We start from the raw sequence: 19,438 nt of genomic DNA on the forward strand, positions 1-19,438 counted from the left end.
GGCAGTGAGTTAAGTGAAAGACGGATGTAAAACTGAGTGAGTTAAGTGATATTGTTGAAAATACAGTGAGTTAAGTGTCGAATAAGTCATAACTCAGTGACCATTGGTGATATTTCCCCCATTTTTATGTTGCTTATTTTACTTCATGTTTACTTTTTAGTTGTTAGTGTCTATTTGTCAATAATAAGTCATTCTCAACCTCTGGAAGAGTTATGTGAGTCTTATATTGGTCTATAAAATTTGTGGGCCGTGTTTGACCTAGTGCAGTGGCGAGTAATTGTTAAATGGACGCAATCTCTTAGTGTTAGGATAATGCGAAGTCTCACTAGAATTGGTTGTGATTGACAATATAATGGGAAAGTTGGTTTAATTGTCTTATGATTGTGTATAATATTATCTTTCTAGTATGTTATCGTTGTAAAGTAAATCGACATGCCGAAGTGCTAGTATGACAACATTTGCTACTTGGTTATGTTTGAATAGATATTAGTGGAGATTCTTGTATTATTCGAGATGCTCTTTTGTTACTTAATGTAATTTACAATTTAGTTATCATGTCGGCCCACTAGATTATGCAGTTCTGTTAATCGAAACTTGAGGAGTTGAAGACAGTCATACCACGCTTATTTAAAATTTTATTTTAAAAAAAAATCACCTCGCTAAAAAAAATACATCTTTATGATCAAATTATGTCTTTCAAGATTATAAAATTGCAAAAAAAAAAAAAAAAAAAAATCATATTTGTGCTCCACGGGCCATAATAAACAAAAAGTACAGCTACGCATTTCTCAAAAGCTAGGTCAAGTATAACTTTGTGTTAGGGTGTGGTGCACATTATAAGTTGACTTCAACGAAAAAGAGCCAACCAAGCATTTTGGTTGAGCATGCACTAGAATCTAATCTACCTCTCGTGTCTATCAAAAATTAAAATCCAATCCCCTATGAGTTTGTCCCCTTGCTATCTTGGGAGAATCTTAGCCAATCCCTAGCTTGTATTTTCTCTTGTCTTTCTAAGTTTGTTGGTCAGCTGATAATCAACAAGGGATCCTGCATGGAACACAAGATGAGATCCAATCTTATATATGATGATTAATATCTTCCCAAAGTTTGCGTAGGACCAAAGAAACGAACAACAAAAAGAGTTTAAAGGGCGGTGTCAACGATACGTGTATGATAAGTTTGCCATGAATTGTTAGAATTAGTTATGAAAAATAAGCAAGGGAATGATTCATTTCTTAAAGTGATCATTAAACTAGGCCAGGAAAGGTCAACTTCTCAATTCAAACTCTATCGAAAAAAAAAAAAAAAAACCAAAAAAACCTTCTCAAAGCAAAAGTTGAAAGCTTGAGTCTCTTTGGTGGATATGTAAGCATGACTCCACCTTTCATCACATATGGGTATTCTTTACAATGCAATTTGTATCCTTTATCACTGGTGTTTTAATACTTTTTAATCAATTTTGACCCGTCATAACTTTTTTTCAATTATTATACTAAATGCTAATGTGGATCTAGTGAACTTAACTTGGCATGCATCCAATCATAGCTGACAAGTTTTTCAAATAATAATTCATAAACTCACTCACCCCTATGACTAACATTGAATGAAACTACGCGAATGAAACTAACATTGAATGTCCATAACAGAATCATAACATTCCTCTTCAGCCTTCTATATATAATTCATTAACAATCTAACCTTATTAGAGCAACTCCAACAGCTTCTCTATAATTTTTGTATTATAGAGAAGTAAAAGTCAAACCTTTAGCCTATTTTTCTTCTCCAACTCCAACAGATTCCTTAGTTTACAGTAATCTATAAAATCTCCATATTCTTCTTTAAAATTTTGGAGTTTGCTGTAAATATTGAGAATTTGGTTTTCTCTCTCCTCACTTTCCCTAAAATAAAGATAGTTATAGGGAATCTGTTGGAGCAAAAGAGGCTTATTTTTCCCTAAAGTAGAGAAAAATCAAAATATAGGGAATCTGTTGGAGTTGCTCTTAGTATTAGTAGGTGGTGCATAGAATAATTCCCACTTATTAGTAAAACTTTTTAGAGTTAGATGGTCATATACGCTCCCTTCCCTTTCATATTAAGCACATCGGCTATAAAATGATGGTGAAATAACGCCTGTATTTTATTTAATATAAAATATATTTGAGAAATGATACAACCCACCAAATCGGCATATAGGACTCTCATCTTACCGGACAAATGTCTCTTTGTCAAAATGATGAAATTAATAAAAAATTTCTAAAAATTAGGTTAACAACTGTTCATAATCCAAGGCCTTAATAGTCAAAAGAAGATTCTCACACATCAAAAACATGACAGTGCCCGAGAGAAAAAGAACGCATAGACAATAGCTTCTTTGCTGAAATCACTACTCATGGTCCCATAGCATAGATCTTCTTTTTGCTCTTTGGGTCAGCGCCACAAATACTCTTTGTTTCCGCTAGAGCACTGTTCATTAAAAATACGGTTTTGCCCCTTGCTTTTGACTGAAATTACAATCTTGCCATAAAAGTTTTATTTTTTAATTTTTTTTTAATTTTTTTTTTTTTTAAGGAAGAACAATTATGTTTTGCATTTGTAAATTTCTACAAATCATGAAAATTTTTTATTGTTTTTGTTGTATCTCATTTGTTGTTAATCTATTATCAACAACTTAACAACTAAACAAATCATATTCTAAGTAACGTTGATATTTTTTAGATTGTGAGTATTTATCTATTACATATGAAACTTAGAAAGAAAAAAAAACCGCAGCATTGCGCAGGTCAGTTTTCTAGTGTAATTTGTATCCTTTATCACTGGTGTTTTTATACTCAAAGGTTTTAATCAATTTTGACCCGTCATAACTTTTTTTCAATTATTATACTGAATGCTAATGTGGATCTAGTGAACTTAACTTGGCCTGCATCCAATCATAGCTGACAAGTTTTTCAAATAATAATTCATAAACTCACTCACCCCTATGACTAACATTGAATGAAACTACGCGAATGAAACTAACATTGAATGTCCATAACAGAATAACAATATGCCTCTTCTGTCTTCTATATATAATTCATAACAATCTAACATGGCTTATTAGTAAAACTTTTTAGAGTTAGATGGTCATATACGCTCCCTTCCCTTTCATATTAAGCACACCAGCCATAAAATGATGGTGAAATAACGCCTGTATTTTATTTAATATAAAATATATTTGAGAAATGATACAACTCACCAAATCGGCATATAGGACTCTCTTCTTACCGGACAAATGTCTCTTTGTCAAAATGATGAAATTAATCAAAAATTTCTGAAAATTAGGTTAACAACTGTTCAATATCCAAGGCCTTAATAGTCAAAAGAAGATTCTCACACAACAAAAACATGACAGTGCCCGACAACGCATAGATCAATAGCTTCTTTTCTGAAATCACTACTCTTGGTCCCATAGCATAGATCTTCTTTTTGCTCTTTGGGTCAGCGCCACAAATAGACTCTTTGTTTTCCTGTGGACTAGCTGGCTTGTCTGCTGCCCTAGTGAGCACACAAAGGAACAGTGATAAACGTGGAGAAATTGCTGGATCAGGTGGTCAGTATGGTTTTTAGTTGCTTTCAAACAGAGAGAGAGAGAGAGCTAGCTTGAAGTTCGCAGAAACATACGTACAGAAATGGCAACTGCCGGTGAGGAACTGAGGATGCATGTGGGGTGGACCTAACGTAACTACTCATTTTGAGCACAATTTAATTTTAAATATTAATAGTAATGGTAGTCTCATATGGCCGGGCGGGCCCTTTGACATTTATCCTAATGTATTTTCTAAGGAACTATTTCTTCGTCAACTTATACACTTGGATTGCATGAGTTTTTGGTTTCATCGATTAGTCTCTGGTTTGGATTGATACTTACGCAAGAGAATATGCTTGTGCACCATTAGAAATTAGAAACTAAATGTCAATTCTCTTTTTTTTTTTTTTTTTTTACCATCATGTGTGGTTGTTTAGATTAATTGTTGATCATTCGTTCATCTAATATAGAAATGACACCCAATAATCATCTTTCACAAATTAACACCAAACTAAATGATTTTAGTAAGAGAGAGAAGTGAGAAAACAAAGAGTGACTAAGGATTTTTTATTTATTTGATATTTTAATAAAAAAAACGTTCTCTTATTTTTTCTATATTGGAGATACTGTCATAATATATAACATACTAATAGTTTGAATCGAACTTAAACCACATTATTGAGATTATATAGTTCGATGACAAATGCAGAATACTAAAAAAAAAAAGTCACACTTAAAAGATAAACAATAGTATTATAAATGTTAAATTATTTCTATTAGTACCGAGATATTTTAGGCTAAAATCTCACACTTGTTGCCCAGTATACTTAACTAGGGGCGTATTGCAATATATTACCACTACGGAGTTATTGTTTCATGACATTAGTACCGCACTTTGGAATGACACGACAACAAAAATCGATCACTATCTAAAAAACCTCACTTTAGTCTACTAATATAAACAAAAGAAAAAACACATAAATACTGTTACTCATAAAATTTGAAAATGAATTAGAACTCAGAGTCTATATATATAACTCTTTTGCGACTGGTACACAATCTCAAAGACCGAGTCTGGTACTAGTAGGTACGGATTCAAAGCTTACAGTAACATTTTCAGCTAAACTCCTCTACTTCGAACAGAATTGCACATTTAAGATATTATACTTTTAGATTTTATGTAATGAAAGAAGTAGGAATTAACTCTCACTATTAATTTCTTTTTGTGTCACATTTCTCTTATTGTTCTTCAACTCATTCTAAAAAAAAAACAAGATCCACATTTTTTTTTTGGCAAGGAAATACATATTAAATTAAACCAACAGGAAAATTACAACTAAAAGATCCACATTGACCTACATATTCAATTATAAACTAAAAGAACCTACTAGCTAGGTAACTAATACACAAAATTTTTCTTATGAAGGCGTTTGAAATATGACTTTGGCTTCTTGTCAAAAAAAAAAAAGAAATATGACTTTGGCAGCTACCAACACTAAGACTCATAAAAAAATGTAGAACCAGATATGTCACCCAATTAATTACAACCCAACAGATTAAAAACTTAGGAAATCTTTGCAGTAACGTAGGAATTCTAGGTCGACTAGAAGTTGCGTGCACTGACCTTTAATCTTTAATGGAACCTTAAACAAAAGAAAAAACACATACATACTGTTACTCATAAAATTTGAAAATGAATTAGAACTCAGAGTCTATATATATAACTCTTTACGACTAGTACACAATCTCAAAGACCGAGTCTAGTACTAGTAGGTGCAGATTCAAAGCTTACAGTAACATTTTTAGCTGAACTTTGTTACTTCGAACAGAATTGCACATTTAAGATATTATACTTTTAGATTTTATGCAATGAAAGAAGTAGGAATTAACTCTCACTATTAATTTCTTTTTGTGTCACATTTCTCTTTCTTTCTTTTTTTTGAGGAAAAGAGGTCAGCCCATTATATAGATTCAGCAAGTAATACAAAACGAAACACCCCTAAGGGGTCGACAGAAAGAATCGTTCCTTAGAGAACCCTAAAACCTATTCTAATACTAGAATAAGACCCAGGATGCCCCTAGTACACCCACCTTTTAGAAAATCTACGCACCATTATTTCAAACGAAAACCTAGAAACTCTGAAGCAAGTAGTAAAATAAACCCTCAAAGCATCTGGTTTTTGCGACCCGAAAAAGAACTAAATACTAGGAATGGAAGATGACAAGTCACCTTCCATCCCTTCCAAAGTTAGGCAAGCCCAGCAGGCCCACCAGTAAACACCAGCCCACCAAGCTCCAGCCCACATGACAATTACACAAGGCACCCCAAAGATTACTAAGGACACCCTACTGCAATCAGAGGGCAACAAAACGCGACTTCACCAACTACCGTCGCCGCCACTGAAGAAATCCTGCACCGATCAAGACTCCCTCGATTATCTTCTATCACTAGCTTCTGGTCACCGCCGCAATACACATCACTCCCACCACAAGCAGCGTCGATCTTCTCCGGAACACCCTGAACACGAGCAACGCCACCAACAGCAGGAGAGCCCCACCTGGACACCTCTGATTGTCGACTACCTCGTCCCTGGCGCCGCAAAGTGCGCGAGCCGCGCCTTCAGTCCTCTGACAACCCTCACGGTCCATATTTTCAAGCTTCTGATCCGGTGGAAGCGGATCCAGAAACCACCATCACAAACCATTCATCACGTCCTGAGCCCCAAAAGCGCTCCCCTCACCAATAATCACCAGATTGCCCATGTCCTCAGACGAGATCGAATGACCCAGATCGTCGCCGCCACCGATCGCTCCATAAGCACACAAGATGAACAGGCCGAAGCCTGCTATGGCCTCCATTGACAAAACAATGGAGAAGGTACAAGAGAAAGTAACCCAAAGGAGAGACTCTCTCAAAACCCTTGCAGAGCGCTAGGTCGTAGTATTTACTTATTGTGTCACATTTCTCTTATTGTTCTTGAACTTACTATTTACTAACAAGATCCACATTTTTTTTTGGCAAGGAAATACATTTTTTTTTTTGAAGTAAATGTTCATTGCATTAGATGACCAGCTAACAAGCCAGAGTCTAACATACACTTACAAGACAGAAAAATGGCGGGGTAACGACCAACTCCTATCTAAGCAATGTAAAACTCATTACAAGTTAATTTGAGCCCGCTTTGTGAAGCGAACCCATAAACAAATAACAACTCTGTGTCTTCTAGGGCAAAATCATTGACTAGCATCCCCATTAGCCAGGCGCGCAATTGCGGTACCAACAGAGAGCCACTTCCTAGTAAACAAATAGAAGCAGTTTCTTATCGATAAGCCACTTGAAAAACTGCCAATTTTATTTCAGATAATTACCAACTCCGTAGCAGTCTTGATCCGAAAATGATTGGTCATAAACCATATACCGGCCCAAATGCCCAAGAGTGTCCACCTTTTAGGCCAGGCCCCACTCCCATCACTAAGTGAGCAATGAGGGTGGTAAGACACCCTCCTTAAAAACCCATGAATGTGGCCCAAGTAGTCCATATGTGAGTCTAGGCCCAAAGGTCCAAACCCACGTACACACCAACTACCCTAGCAGGAACATAGGTCGTCTCCTGCCATGCTACTGCCACCGGCCAGTCTTCCGGCGGGCGTCCCTTCCACAGCATCATGTGCTGCCCGGTTCCGGATCTGCCCACAGCCAAGACCGCTAGACAAATCCCGTCCAAGCCGGTAGAAAACGCAGAGACCCAATGCGTTGAAACCCTAGCCTAGGGTTTCTTGCAAATCGGCGGCGTTTGACCGGTTTAGACCGGACGAAGCAAGCACCTCTTCGGTGCGTGGAGCGAGATCGAGGTGTCTGGGGTGGCGGCTTTCGCTGGCGAAGATAGCAAGTGAGTTTGGCTGTTTCGTCGGTGATTGGGCCACCTGTGCAGCAAAGGTTTTTTGGCGGCAAGGGCTTGAGAATAGCGACAGAGTTGGGATTTTCTCCGGGTTCCAGGTCAATTGCTTGCTTCTAACCAGTGCAGGTGATTGGAGGTGCAGGCCGGAAGGGTTGGGTCGGTGGAAAGGAGTGCGACGCAAGGGCACGTTTACTTACTTGGAAGGAAATAGAATGATTACGAGGTAAAAACATTCCTGTAACACATAAAGGAATCGGAATGATTCCGGGTAACAGAATTCCTACGTTTACTAACACATGAAGGAATCGGAATGGATGTAGGTCCCACCTCCTTATCAGGAATCGATTCCTGAATACTCAGGAATTCGATTATGAAGGGGGGAGATGGGTTTAGGAATTATTCATCCAAAATCAATACCGATTCCGTTCTTCTCCCATTCCACTCGTCTCCGATTCATGATTATTTTCCATTCCAAGTAAGTAAACGTGCCATAAGTACATCCGAGTCTTGGTTTCAGGTTGTCTTAGACTGGCAAGGAAATACATATTAAATTAAACCAACAGGAAAATTACAACTAAAAGATCCACATTGACACCTGCATATTCAATTATAAACTAAAAGAACCTACTAGGTAACTAATACACAAAATTTTTCTTATGAAGGCATTTGAGATATGACTTTTGCAGCTACCAAACTAAGACTCATAAAAAATCTAGAACCAGATATGTCACCCAATTAATTACAACCCAACAGATTAAAAATTTAGGAAATCTTTGCAGTAATGTAGGGATTCTAGGTCGACTAGAAGTTGCGTGCACTGACCTTTAATCTTTAATGGAACCTTGAACAATGATTCAATAACTTATTAAGATAAGATAAAATTGAGTGCTATCACTTTTGCGGACCTGTCTATATATTATGATCACCATGCCATGTTCTTCCCTCTCTTAGAACCATTCAACTTGTACTTATCAAAAATCCAACTCCAATGCAGCACAATTAATATTCCATGAACCCATCTGGACTTTGTTTCAAAAGTGATGTATGTCGGTTAATTCCCCTTCATGCTAAGTTGTCATCTCCATTTGGTCAACAGTATTTTAAAATAATTAATCTAATCCATTATCAAGATACGTGTTTGTTACGCGTAAATTATTATCGACTATTAAGAGCAAGTTTACATGTTGAATCACTGAGTATGAACACTATTCATTATTATTATTTTTTAAATATTTTTTTTCATCCGTTGGATCTAGATCACTGGGATAGGACATTGTTCATTTAATATTCTATTAATTTATTTATTGTAAACGAGAAATATATGATAAAATAAATAGTAACGACGAATGTACATTTTAGAAAATCTACTGACAAAATCGTTAAATATCTTAGGTGAAGGAAAAAATTCAGTTTTTTTTTTTTTTTTGGGTTGACAAATTATGTGAGCCCTTGAAGAACTTAACGAGCAAAGGTGAGATCGTTCGAAAGTTATTTTATGATCTATGTAATTATTATGATGCTCGGAAATATTTTTTGAAATTTTCCCAAGGTGAAACCTTGACATAAAGGTCCGATAATAAATTATGCAACCCAACGAGTCCATGAGAATTTTTTGGACAGTAGAGCTTTTTACTACGATTTTCTAAAGTTTTGAAATTTCGTAAAATATATAAGGAAAAAAGGGGAATCGTGCGATGTAATCTGGGCTGCCCAAAATCATCACCGCTTCATCAGGGTCGTCCAGAATTGATTGAGGAGAGACTATAAATAAGCCTTGGATCATATAGGATGACTAATAAGAATTGAGAGAAATTTAGAGTCTCTGACCTAAAAATTTGGAAAGGAGATCCGGCCGTAACTTCGCCTTCCGGTCACCTATGGCCGGCACACCAATGCCATCTTGTTTGTCTCGCTGTCACCGATACGCTGCTTATTGTGGTTCAGTCATACGTGGAGAGAGGAGGGAGAATCAAATGCTAAAAGTCTCGACTACTCCGACGGTTTCGTGGCATTTTCCGGCTACTCTGACAACGGTTTGACGTGCATGAGGTATGAAATTTAATCTACTCTTCATGCTTTACGTGTTGGTATATGTATTTTTCGAATTCAATTAAGTTTCAGAGGAATTGCGTTTTGGCACTACACAACTAGCAATTCCACTTTCTCTTTGCAGGTCTCTGCTGTCTGGGCTAGAGTTGGAGGCCTGGGATCTGGTGGCGATAATCGTGGAATGAGTGTTGGACTGCTAGTGTTATGGCGACGATAACAATTTGGTCGGCGGTGACTACAGTTGCATTGCAGGGGAGCAGAATGAAGTGGATGATGGGTTGGCTTGGACCGGTCTGCCTTCTAGTTGGACCGAGATTGGTTGGACATGTCACCCTTCTCGTTGGGTTGCTTATTTTGGCCTTAATGGGTTAGGATTTGCTTGGTTGTTCTCGACCCATTAGAATTTTATGTTTTTATTTGTTAGTCTATTTTTGGTCTTTAATCCTCTTTTATAAGGCCTCGTTTGGTTCGCGGAATAGAAAGTTTAGGAATGGAAACTTTATCCTTTCCTGTGTTTGGCACGCCCAAGGAAAAGAATAATTTTCCTGCATGAAGGGAAAATAAGGGGAAAGTGGATCCTCCCACACCCCATGGGATTCACTTTCTCTTCTACTTTCCCTTCATTAATTGCCTATTTTAAATATTATTTTAAAAATTATTATTACCAATTTATCCAAGAAAATTTTGAATTTTGAAGTGATTTGATGTTGCTTACTTTCCTATTCATGCACAAACCAAACATTGGAAAGGAAAGTAAAATACAGTATTTCCTGACATTCCCAAACATTGGAAGGGAAACTAGTGGGAAATCTAGTTTCCCATGCTCATGGGAAATGCCAAGAAACCAATTTCCTTTCCGCAAACCAAACCAAACGAGAATATGACATGTTTATCTTTTTTTGAGAGAATAGGTCGCAAAAATCTAGATTGCTCTTTTTTTTTTTTAATGTTATTTGGAGCTTTGAGTTTTTGTTAGAATAAAAGTGCATATACTTTCAAAAAGGTGGCTGTACTAGGGGTATTTGGAGCTTGTTCTTTAGAATAGGTCTTTGTACTCTGTAAATTGGCTCTTTCTGACGACCCCATAGGGGTGAGTCAATTTTGTACTGCTTGCTGAATTTTAATACAATCACTTACTTCCTTCGATCAAAAAAAATATTTAAGAGAAGAGAGTTGTCACTTAAAACAAAGTTTTTTTTTTTTTTTTTAAACAAAAATATCCCTGATATATTGACATACTATGGAACTAAATTAATTAGAAAGAGTAAACAAATAAACTACAAAATAAGGGAAAATAATAAAAATAAAGAAAAAGACTTGCATAAATTTTTTATAATAACCATCAGATTCTATAGGTGACTTTTTTTACTCCCGCACGTATTGAGTTTGTGGATATTCCTAGTTATATTAATGAGCTATCCCATTTGCCCAAAACCTAAACACAAATCTTTATCACAAAATATCAAAACATTGTTTGCGACCATAATTCAGCAGAATATCAGTACCAGATAAATCTGTTTGGCTTGTTTACGCTTCAGAGCCCCAAGATTCTCCTCATGGAACAGTCCAAACATTACTAAAGGTTTTTTGCACAAGAGGGTCGCAAGTATTACCAAATCTCTTTTATGTCTCCTAATAAAAACTATTAATAGAAGCTCCCTAGGTGCCTATAAAGGGAGGGGTCATAGCTCCCACTATTACTTTCAAGTCGGCAATAAGTTGCTGAGGTAGAAGTTAGCCAAAACATGAAGTATTCCATCTCTTGCTTTCTGCTAGTTCTCTCCATTTTCTTGGTAAGCACTTCCCAAACAGCTCTACGTAGCTTCATTCAGTTTCTAATGTTTAACAGCATAGTTTTACAATTTCGATTCAATTCTCAAATTCATCACCGAACCTTTTATGTGTAAACAGTTTTCAGAGCTCACCGATGGGAGAAAGGACATGGGAGGCTACTGGAAGAGTGTGATGAATGACCAGCCCATGCCAGAAGCCATTAAAGAACTCTTCTCCCATCAAGATGAAGATGTGCCATCTCTCTCTGCTTCAACAAACAAGGACGACCGTTTTGTTAGGGACTTCGACATTAGGCCTAATGTCATCATATACCACAGTGCTCATCACCATCATGCTCATCATGAGCCTGAAGAAATGAAGCATGATATGGAACCCAAACCTTATATTCAAACTGTCAATCATGGCTGAAGTAGTATTGATCAGGAATATTTGATTGAAAATCCTGTTTCAAGTACTATTGTATTAAACCAAGTTTGAAATACCAGAGCTAGTAGTGTTTAATGGATTTTCGTCTTTCGTCTTTCGTCTTTGGTGTATCAGTTGTGCAGTTGTGCTTGGAATTCCACAGGTTTCAATGATATTATGTTTAGACTATTTTAAGGAAGCGATAACTGACTGTTTATATAAGCTTTAATTTATTTTCTTTTTCTGGCTAACGTTGTTTATAATCATTTTCTTTCACTGGGAAATATAATCAGCCAAATTCATGTTATATGTTGTCAGATTATGAATCTCAACCAACGATTTGAAGTATAATGTCCATATACTGACTTTCTGACTTTGAATATGAAATTCCAAGATTTAAATTAATGAGGAACTTTGCAAGTTTTGAAAGGCAGACACCATTGTTTCTGTACTTTATATGACTGCTTTAAGTTTAGAAATTCCAGCTGCATCAGCAGCAAGGTACATATGATGCATCTTTAATTACACTTTTCCTACTACATTTCTCAACTTAGACTAATTCAAACTCCCACAGTATACAACTTTATTCAAATATAGATAAGATAGGGAAGAACTTTCTTAATTTGAAATATAGAAGTGAAGAACTTAAGGATTGATTTAGGAAAAAAAAAAAAACCTGTTTCACTTAGCATCAAAGATTTATCTTCAATTAAAATAACTATTTCCTTGCACTGAACTTCAACTTATTCCCTAGTCTGCTAAATTTTCAACTTCAGCTTCTTCTGTACATTTTGAGTGTTCTAAGTGCATGGTGTGTCGGTTTTTATTCTTTCCAACACAAAAACGCCTTGGGCTGCATTATTTCCTTCCTTCTCCTTTCATATGAGTGTTCTCTTCAGTTTTCTTCAGTTTCAATCTTTATGACTTTTGCTCACATGTTCTTGACTTCTCTCATACACCATCGAAAATCAGTTTTTGAAAGCATAAAGAGGAATTGGCGTTTCTTGGTTTAATTACTGAGTTTACGTTTTGAAGAGGAAGAAGTGAGACCTCTTTGTAAGGAAAAACGTCTCTTCAGTTTTTTTCAGTTTCATAATCCTTATGACTTTTGCTCACATGCTCTTCACTTCTCTCGTAAACCATCCAAAATCAGTTTTTTTAAAGCATAATTAAATAGCATTTATTTCTTGGTTTTGTTAATGAGTTTACGTTTTGAAACAGTGGAAATTATTCTATGCACCGACGGTGTAAGTGACCAAACCCTTATAAAATAATCTCAACCCTTGATATTTATTATCAACTTTATTTTTAATAAACAAAAAGTGTATTTAATGCAATCTAACCATTCATTTATGTTGGTGCAAGTACACGGCGGTGCTCTGAATAATCTCTCTTGAAACAGAAGACCCCCTCCGTAAGGAAAAACGTGATAAAGCTAGACAAGACAAATGAGGGAGTCATATAACGCCTCATATATGAAAGTTTGTGATAATTACTGAACAACCCAACTACATATTGAATTGAAAATTTCATCAACAACTTTCCTAAAATTGGCTTCTTCTTGCCACCTTTCACTCACTAGAGCAAACAAATTAGTCTTTGGCCAAACACCAAACCAAAGTCTAAGGTGGGTGAGAGCTGCAAAGATTTTAGTGCCGTCTCCTTTTTATTATATGTCAACAAAAGCAATTGCTCCTTTTCAATGTCCAGTTGACTCAAAATATATGATGCATATATGCACTTGCAATGTCACAGAGCCCTTCAAGTAGTTTGACAATTGATTAAAATCATTTTCTATTTTATGATTGTCATTTTGCTCACCAAGAGAAGACTAGATTTATTGACCTAGTTCAAGAAGTATATAGATAATCTTTACAGCAGGAGTTACATATGCAAATGTGAGTTAAATCGTGTTTTGTAATTTATGCTTCCTTTGTAAGAGATGGTCTCTTGTAAGCAGACTTAATTTATTTATATTAAATTTGTTATATCTCTATCAATCTGGTGTTAGTATATATGTCTATTGAAGAATCAAAATATTTAACAAGTTCACCACACATGTTTTGACTATATAAGTTATAGTCATATATACTTTATATTCTGCATTATTTTCTTACACTGAGGTTGATGTTGGAACCCATACAAGATTATCAGCAGGAAAGAAATGGCACACAGGAGAAGTCCCAGGCTTGATCCTGAGCACACTGAACGATGCATGATCAGGGCTCCAATCAGAAGTATCCAAGTGGCAGACAGCAACAGCGTCAACTCTATCTCCATCTTCACCCCCTAATTCAACTTTGTACACCTTGTTCACACTTTGTTGGCTATGGCAATAGAAAACTGCATAAGGGTAAGGCATACTGTGACATGCCACCATCTTTGGAGCAAAGATCTCTTTAGGCTCTTTCAAAATGGTATAATTCTGGAACAGGGTAGTTGAATTTGTGAGATGGGCAGTGGCTACAGCAGTGAAACGGGTGTTTGGTCCCAACATACTACGAGTGAAATCCAGCATGGATTCTAAGGAAGTGGGACAGAACTTGGTTTCTCCTTTGATGGGTTCAATCTCACATTGCCCAATAGTGTCTTCCATGGCTTTGGCTTGGTGAGAATCTTTGGAGAAAGAGAAGAACTCAAGGAGGTGGGGGAGTTGTTTTGATGAGAAAGGAATTGAATCAGCTTGAGATCTTGGTAATAAGCGAGGAGATTTTGAAGGGTCTCTTTTTGGGAAATAGACTGGCATTGTTTTCCCAACTTTCAAGTCCTTGATGGTGAAGAAAATCATATGTGAAGGGTCCATGTGATCCATGTGGGATGATGAATGATGAGCTTGAATTTTTTGATCCATAGGTTTCATCAATTTGTGTGTTGTTTCCAGCTGTTCCTCAGTCAGCTTCCTGCCTGCAATTCCTTGAGCACACTGCATGATAGTTTAGCATATGCTGGAATTGTTAGAAACTATATAAATCTATGAGAAAAGAAGACAGTGAAACACTTGAAAAATTAAAACTTCAGCTCAACTTATGACCTTTCCTTTTCTCTAACAATTAGAACTAGCAAGATCATCAATCTTGTCAATCCAAGGATATAACTACGAAGAGAGAATTAGAAAGTATAGTTTTTGGTTTACCATAACCAGCACTAGTAGAAGAAGATGAAGTAAGGGGCACCAGAAAGCAAGACTTGAACCCATGATTCTTCCCTTAAAAGAACTCAATTCCATTTTCAGAGAGCACAAAGATATGAAGTCCTGCTATTTGACCAGCCAGAGATATATAGAAAAGATTATCCTTCCCTGGGCAAAGCTAAACTCTAAACCAATAGACTAAACTTATTTACAAAACAACCACTGAGCAGCCATACTTTGACATATTTACTGAGGCTTATGTTTCTTCGGCTTGCTGGTGTTGGGCCTATTGGACCATCCACTGTTACATTTTTTTGTTTCTTTTTTTTTTTTTTTCCTTCAACGATCAGTTTTTTTTTTTTTTTCAACGATCAGTTTTATGAGTTTTGTGATTTTTTTTAACCGATACCTTCCCTGATAGAGGGGAGATGGGCTCTTTTAGCTCATTTTCTATGGATGGTTGACGCGATGCTGGGCATCCAAAACTGAAGTTCTGCTACCATCTTCAAACTGTCCTCAAATTCGTCAATACGGGCCAAGATTAAAATTGAAAGTTTACTGTTTGAGCCCGTTCCAAGAAAACGAGCCCGGTACCAATTTCAGCCCAACCAATACCGTTAGGGCCCATCCCATCCCGTTTGATTAAATAAATTAAATCTCTAATTTTCTATAGGATTAATTTCAGTTTAACCTCTTGAAGTTTGGGGGTGTCATCATTTCACTCCCTCTACTTTCAATTTTAAATTTTTACCTCATAAACTTTCCAATTTCAATCAGCCGTGTCCAATTTCTACTATTCCGTCCAAATTGGACGTTAAGTTTGACTTTTGAGGGCTAAAATGGTCATTTCAACACCCAAAAAAAAAAATTTAAAAAAATCTGTTTTTTAGTTTTTTTTTCTTTTGTTTCTTCATTTTTTTTAAAAAAAATTTGTTTCTTTTTTTATTTTTATTTGTCTTCAACCTATACACCACAAGTTATAATAGGTTTATAAAAACAAAAAAAATACTCTAGGTAGTTGAACGCCGCTCGCTGGTCTACGATATTTGTGACATATCTCCGATAAAGTGAAGAAATATTTGTAAAAAATAATTTTACACTTTATCTGTAAAAAATAATTTTACAAAGATATTTCTTCACTTTATTGGGGATATACAGATATTTACAGATAAAGTGTAAAATTATTTTTTACAGATATTTCTTCACTTTATTGGGGATATATCATAAAATTCTTCAATTTATTGGAGATATATCACAAATATCGTAGACCAAAAATGATTTTACACAGATATTTCTTCACTTTATTGGGGATATACAGATATTTATTTACAGATAAAGTGTAAAATTATTTTTTACAAATATTTCTTCACTTTATTGGGGATATATCCTAAAATTCTTCACTTTATCAGAGATATATCACAAATATCGTAGTCCAGCGAGAGCCTTTCAACCACCTAGAGTATTTTTTTTGTTTTTATAAACCTATTATAACTTGTGGTGTATACTGTATAGGTTGAAGACAAAAAAAAAAATATTAAAAAAAAAGAAGAAACAGAAAAAAAAAACTAAAAAACAGAAGAAAAAAAAATTATTTTTTTATTTTTTAAATTTTTTATGTTGTAATGACCATTTTAGCCCTCAAAAGTCAAACTTAACGTCCAATTTGGATGGAATAGTAGAAATTGGACACGGCTGATTGAAATTGGAAAGTTTAGAGGGTAAAAATTCAAAATTGAAAGTAAAGGGGGTGAAATGATGACACTTGGAGGGTAAATTGAAATTAATCATTTTCTATATTACTTGGTTGAGTTTAATTGGGTAATTTAGTCAAATTTATGGGAACACAGAGGAATGACCGCACCTGATCACTAAACATTTTTAACCTAAACGGCTAACTCAATCCCCAATCCTTTTGATCTCTTCTCCACTCTCCACTCTCCATTCTCCATTCTCCATTCTTCTTTTGTTCTTCATCTTAATCCCCGATCTCCAATTTCTTTCCAATTTTCCCAAATCAATATTGATTTCACTTCCAGCCTAGTTCATACTTCATCTTCAGTTCAGTTCTTCCATTCAAATCATTCGAGCACACAAATGGATGAATTTGCTGCTAGGCTTCAAAGAGTGGGATTCTGTTCTTATGGGTTGCTAGGGGAGAAAGTGCTAGGTTGAAAGAGAGGTGTGGTGATATGGGGTTAGTGGTGCCATGGTGTGATCAATTGAAGGTGTTATGACGTCATTCTCTGTTGGTGGTTTTTGGACTCATTGCGCGTGGAACTCAAATCTGGAATCTGTGTTTTCTGGTGTTCCAATGCTTACTTCCCCTTTGGCTTTTGATCAATTTTCTAACAATAGGTGAATTGTTGAAGAGTGGAAGATTGGCCTTCAGATGGTTAAGAGAGAGGTCAAGGTGATCAAAAAAAAAAAAGTCTGGGTTCCCGAAATGGGCTTGGGCCCGACCCGATCCCAATTGATTTCAATATCATCTGTACCAACTTTGAAAAATCGAAGTCTCATCCCGGCCCGTCTCAAAAAATATTTTCAGTATCGGACTTAGTATCAATCAATAACTGGCCCGTCCTGGCCCATGCCCAGCCTTAGCTGGGAGCATCATACTTTGAGTTCTATGTTTAAGTTAAGGGGGTTAAAATTCACACTCCTCATTTTACAATCCACACTCTATGTTTTTTTTTTTTTTAGTATCTTAAGTTTTGTCTTTTTCTATTGTAGATCGCAAAAATGCGATGTTGAGATACTAAAACAGAAAACATGGAGTGTGCGTGGATTGTAAAATAGGGAGTGTGAGTTTCACTCCCCTTAAGTTATTCTCGGTCCTAGAGTGTATTGTGTTGCATTAGTGAATATGTGATGTTTATTTAGTGATATCGTTTTACAATTAAGGGTAGTACTAACCTAGTCTCACTTATCCTCACATTTAATATCAAGGATTTTATAGGCTAATGAAAAGATTATTAGTTACAAACTTGGTTTCTTCCAGTATCCCAAAACCCTAAGGAGAGTTGACGACGGCTTTTTGAACGTTCACTTTTTTCGTCCGGTGGTGGCTTTCGGTTGGCCTTTGGGCCTCGCCGACGCCTCTGCAGGACGGGGATTGCATTATGCGATCGAAGAACTCTTGTGCGGGGGTCGCTCGAGGGTTGTTTGGTAGGCTAGTTTTTTCGATTTTGATCTTTGGTGTTGCATCTCAGATTATAGTGGCTTTGCGTTGCAGGTTCGGTGGAATCTCGGTTTGGGCTTCTTCGACTGACGGCGTTTGTAGGGTTTTGTGTGTCAAGATCCGCTGTAGCGTGGGTTGGCAGGGTGCTGGATTGAGGCGGCTTCGGTGTGAAGCCGGTGGAGGCGGCATGCTCTGCTGTGTGTCAGATTGCGACGGGTTTGGTCCGTGGCGGCGATCACAGTGGAGCGGCGTCAAGCGAAGTTTTGCTGGCACTACGCACGGGGTTCAGGGTTGGAGATAGATGCTGGGCTGGAGCCAAGCCCGGCCTGCTGGGCCTTTTAAGTGGGCCTTCATTTAGGGCATCTCCAAAAGACTACTTATTTCAAAATAAATTTAATATTTAGCTAATTTTAGGTTAAAATTCTACTCCAGCAGAATACTTAAACAAAAGTTAAATTTAACTTTTGTTAAATTCTATAGCTATATTTAGCTAGAAATGAGAGAGAATTTAACTAAAACCTAAATTTAGCATATGATTTAGATATTCTGCTGGAGCATAACTCAATAGCTAACTAGTTATATTTCACTTTTAGCTAGGAATATAAGTATCACTGTTGGAGATGCTCTAGATCTTCTTGGATCTAGATATGTTAGCCCAACTCTATGTTTTTAGCTTTTGTCTAATTACACTATTTTCTCTTAACTGTCTGGCCTACAGAATGTTGGTATTCTACATCCAACGAGGAAGAGTTTCTTGATGCACCGCAATTGAGCGCATTGGCTTCAGAAACTTTTTTTTGCTATCATTCCTAGTTAGGATTTCTTGTTCTGATAGGCTCCTAAATAAAGGAGCGGAAATGTTTTAAGTGTAATGACACCTATTACCCCTAGTGGAAACTATGTATCTGTGTCATTTTGGCCTATGTTTTGCTATTAATGAAATCATTATATTTACCTCAAAAAAAAAAAATCAAGGATTTTATTTTGAGAAGAAATGACACGTTTTTATAAATTGGCAGCGTCACAAAAAATCTCACCATGTGAAATGGCCAAGAAAGTACACTCCCTATACATAATATTATGCTTACAAACGCGCCTGTCTATGGGCACGACTAAAAATGTTACAATACTAAAAAGAAAATTTTTCAAAATTAAGTGAGCCTCCTTACAAGTTACAAGTCATCACCAAATCCGTCACTCAGAATTCACAAGCGATCACTTAGAGGAGAGTGACCTAGAGAACCAAATTCGACGTGGAAATCAACCATGAGCATAAATAAGCCATAGAGAGAAGGCAAAAATGAGCAGCTAGCGCTTAGAATCTAGAGTAATCCGCCAACTAAAAATGCCAACAGATAAATGAGAACAACGCTAAGTAAGCCCGTCGACACCACTTCCTTATAGACCAGAGGCATGACCGA

The 19,438-nt window shown here is 36.4% G+C and overlaps 2 protein-coding genes across 2 annotated transcripts; one reads left to right on the forward strand and one right to left on the reverse strand.

Annotated features, from left to right (window-relative positions):
• Positions 1-11,183: 11,183 nt before the first annotated feature.
• LOC112172844 (organ-specific protein P4) lies at positions 11,184-11,957 on the forward strand. The gene is made up of 2 exons (XM_024310340.2): positions 11,184-11,303; positions 11,422-11,957. Exons 1-2 carry the CDS (start codon positions 11,256-11,258, stop codon positions 11,710-11,712), a joined length of 339 nt encoding a protein of 112 aa, XP_024166108.1. The 5' UTR covers positions 11,184-11,255; the 3' UTR covers positions 11,713-11,957.
• Positions 11,958-13,768: 1,811 nt separating this feature from the next.
• On the reverse strand, positions 13,769-15,007 carry LOC112168799 (BURP domain protein USPL1). Its single transcript, XM_024305719.2, has 2 exons — positions 14,843-15,007; positions 13,769-14,632 (listed from the first exon to the last, which is right to left on the reverse strand). The coding sequence occupies exons 1-2, from the start codon at positions 14,933-14,935 to the stop codon at positions 13,823-13,825; spliced, it is 903 nt and encodes a 300-aa protein (XP_024161487.1). The 5' UTR covers positions 14,936-15,007; the 3' UTR covers positions 13,769-13,822.
• Between the last annotated feature and the right edge of the window lie 4,431 nt (positions 15,008-19,438).

The sequence above is a fragment of the Rosa chinensis genome, chromosome 6, assembly GCF_002994745.2.
Source record: "Rosa chinensis cultivar Old Blush chromosome 6, RchiOBHm-V2, whole genome shotgun sequence".
NCBI lineage: Eukaryota > Viridiplantae > Streptophyta > Magnoliopsida > Rosales > Rosaceae > Rosa > Rosa chinensis.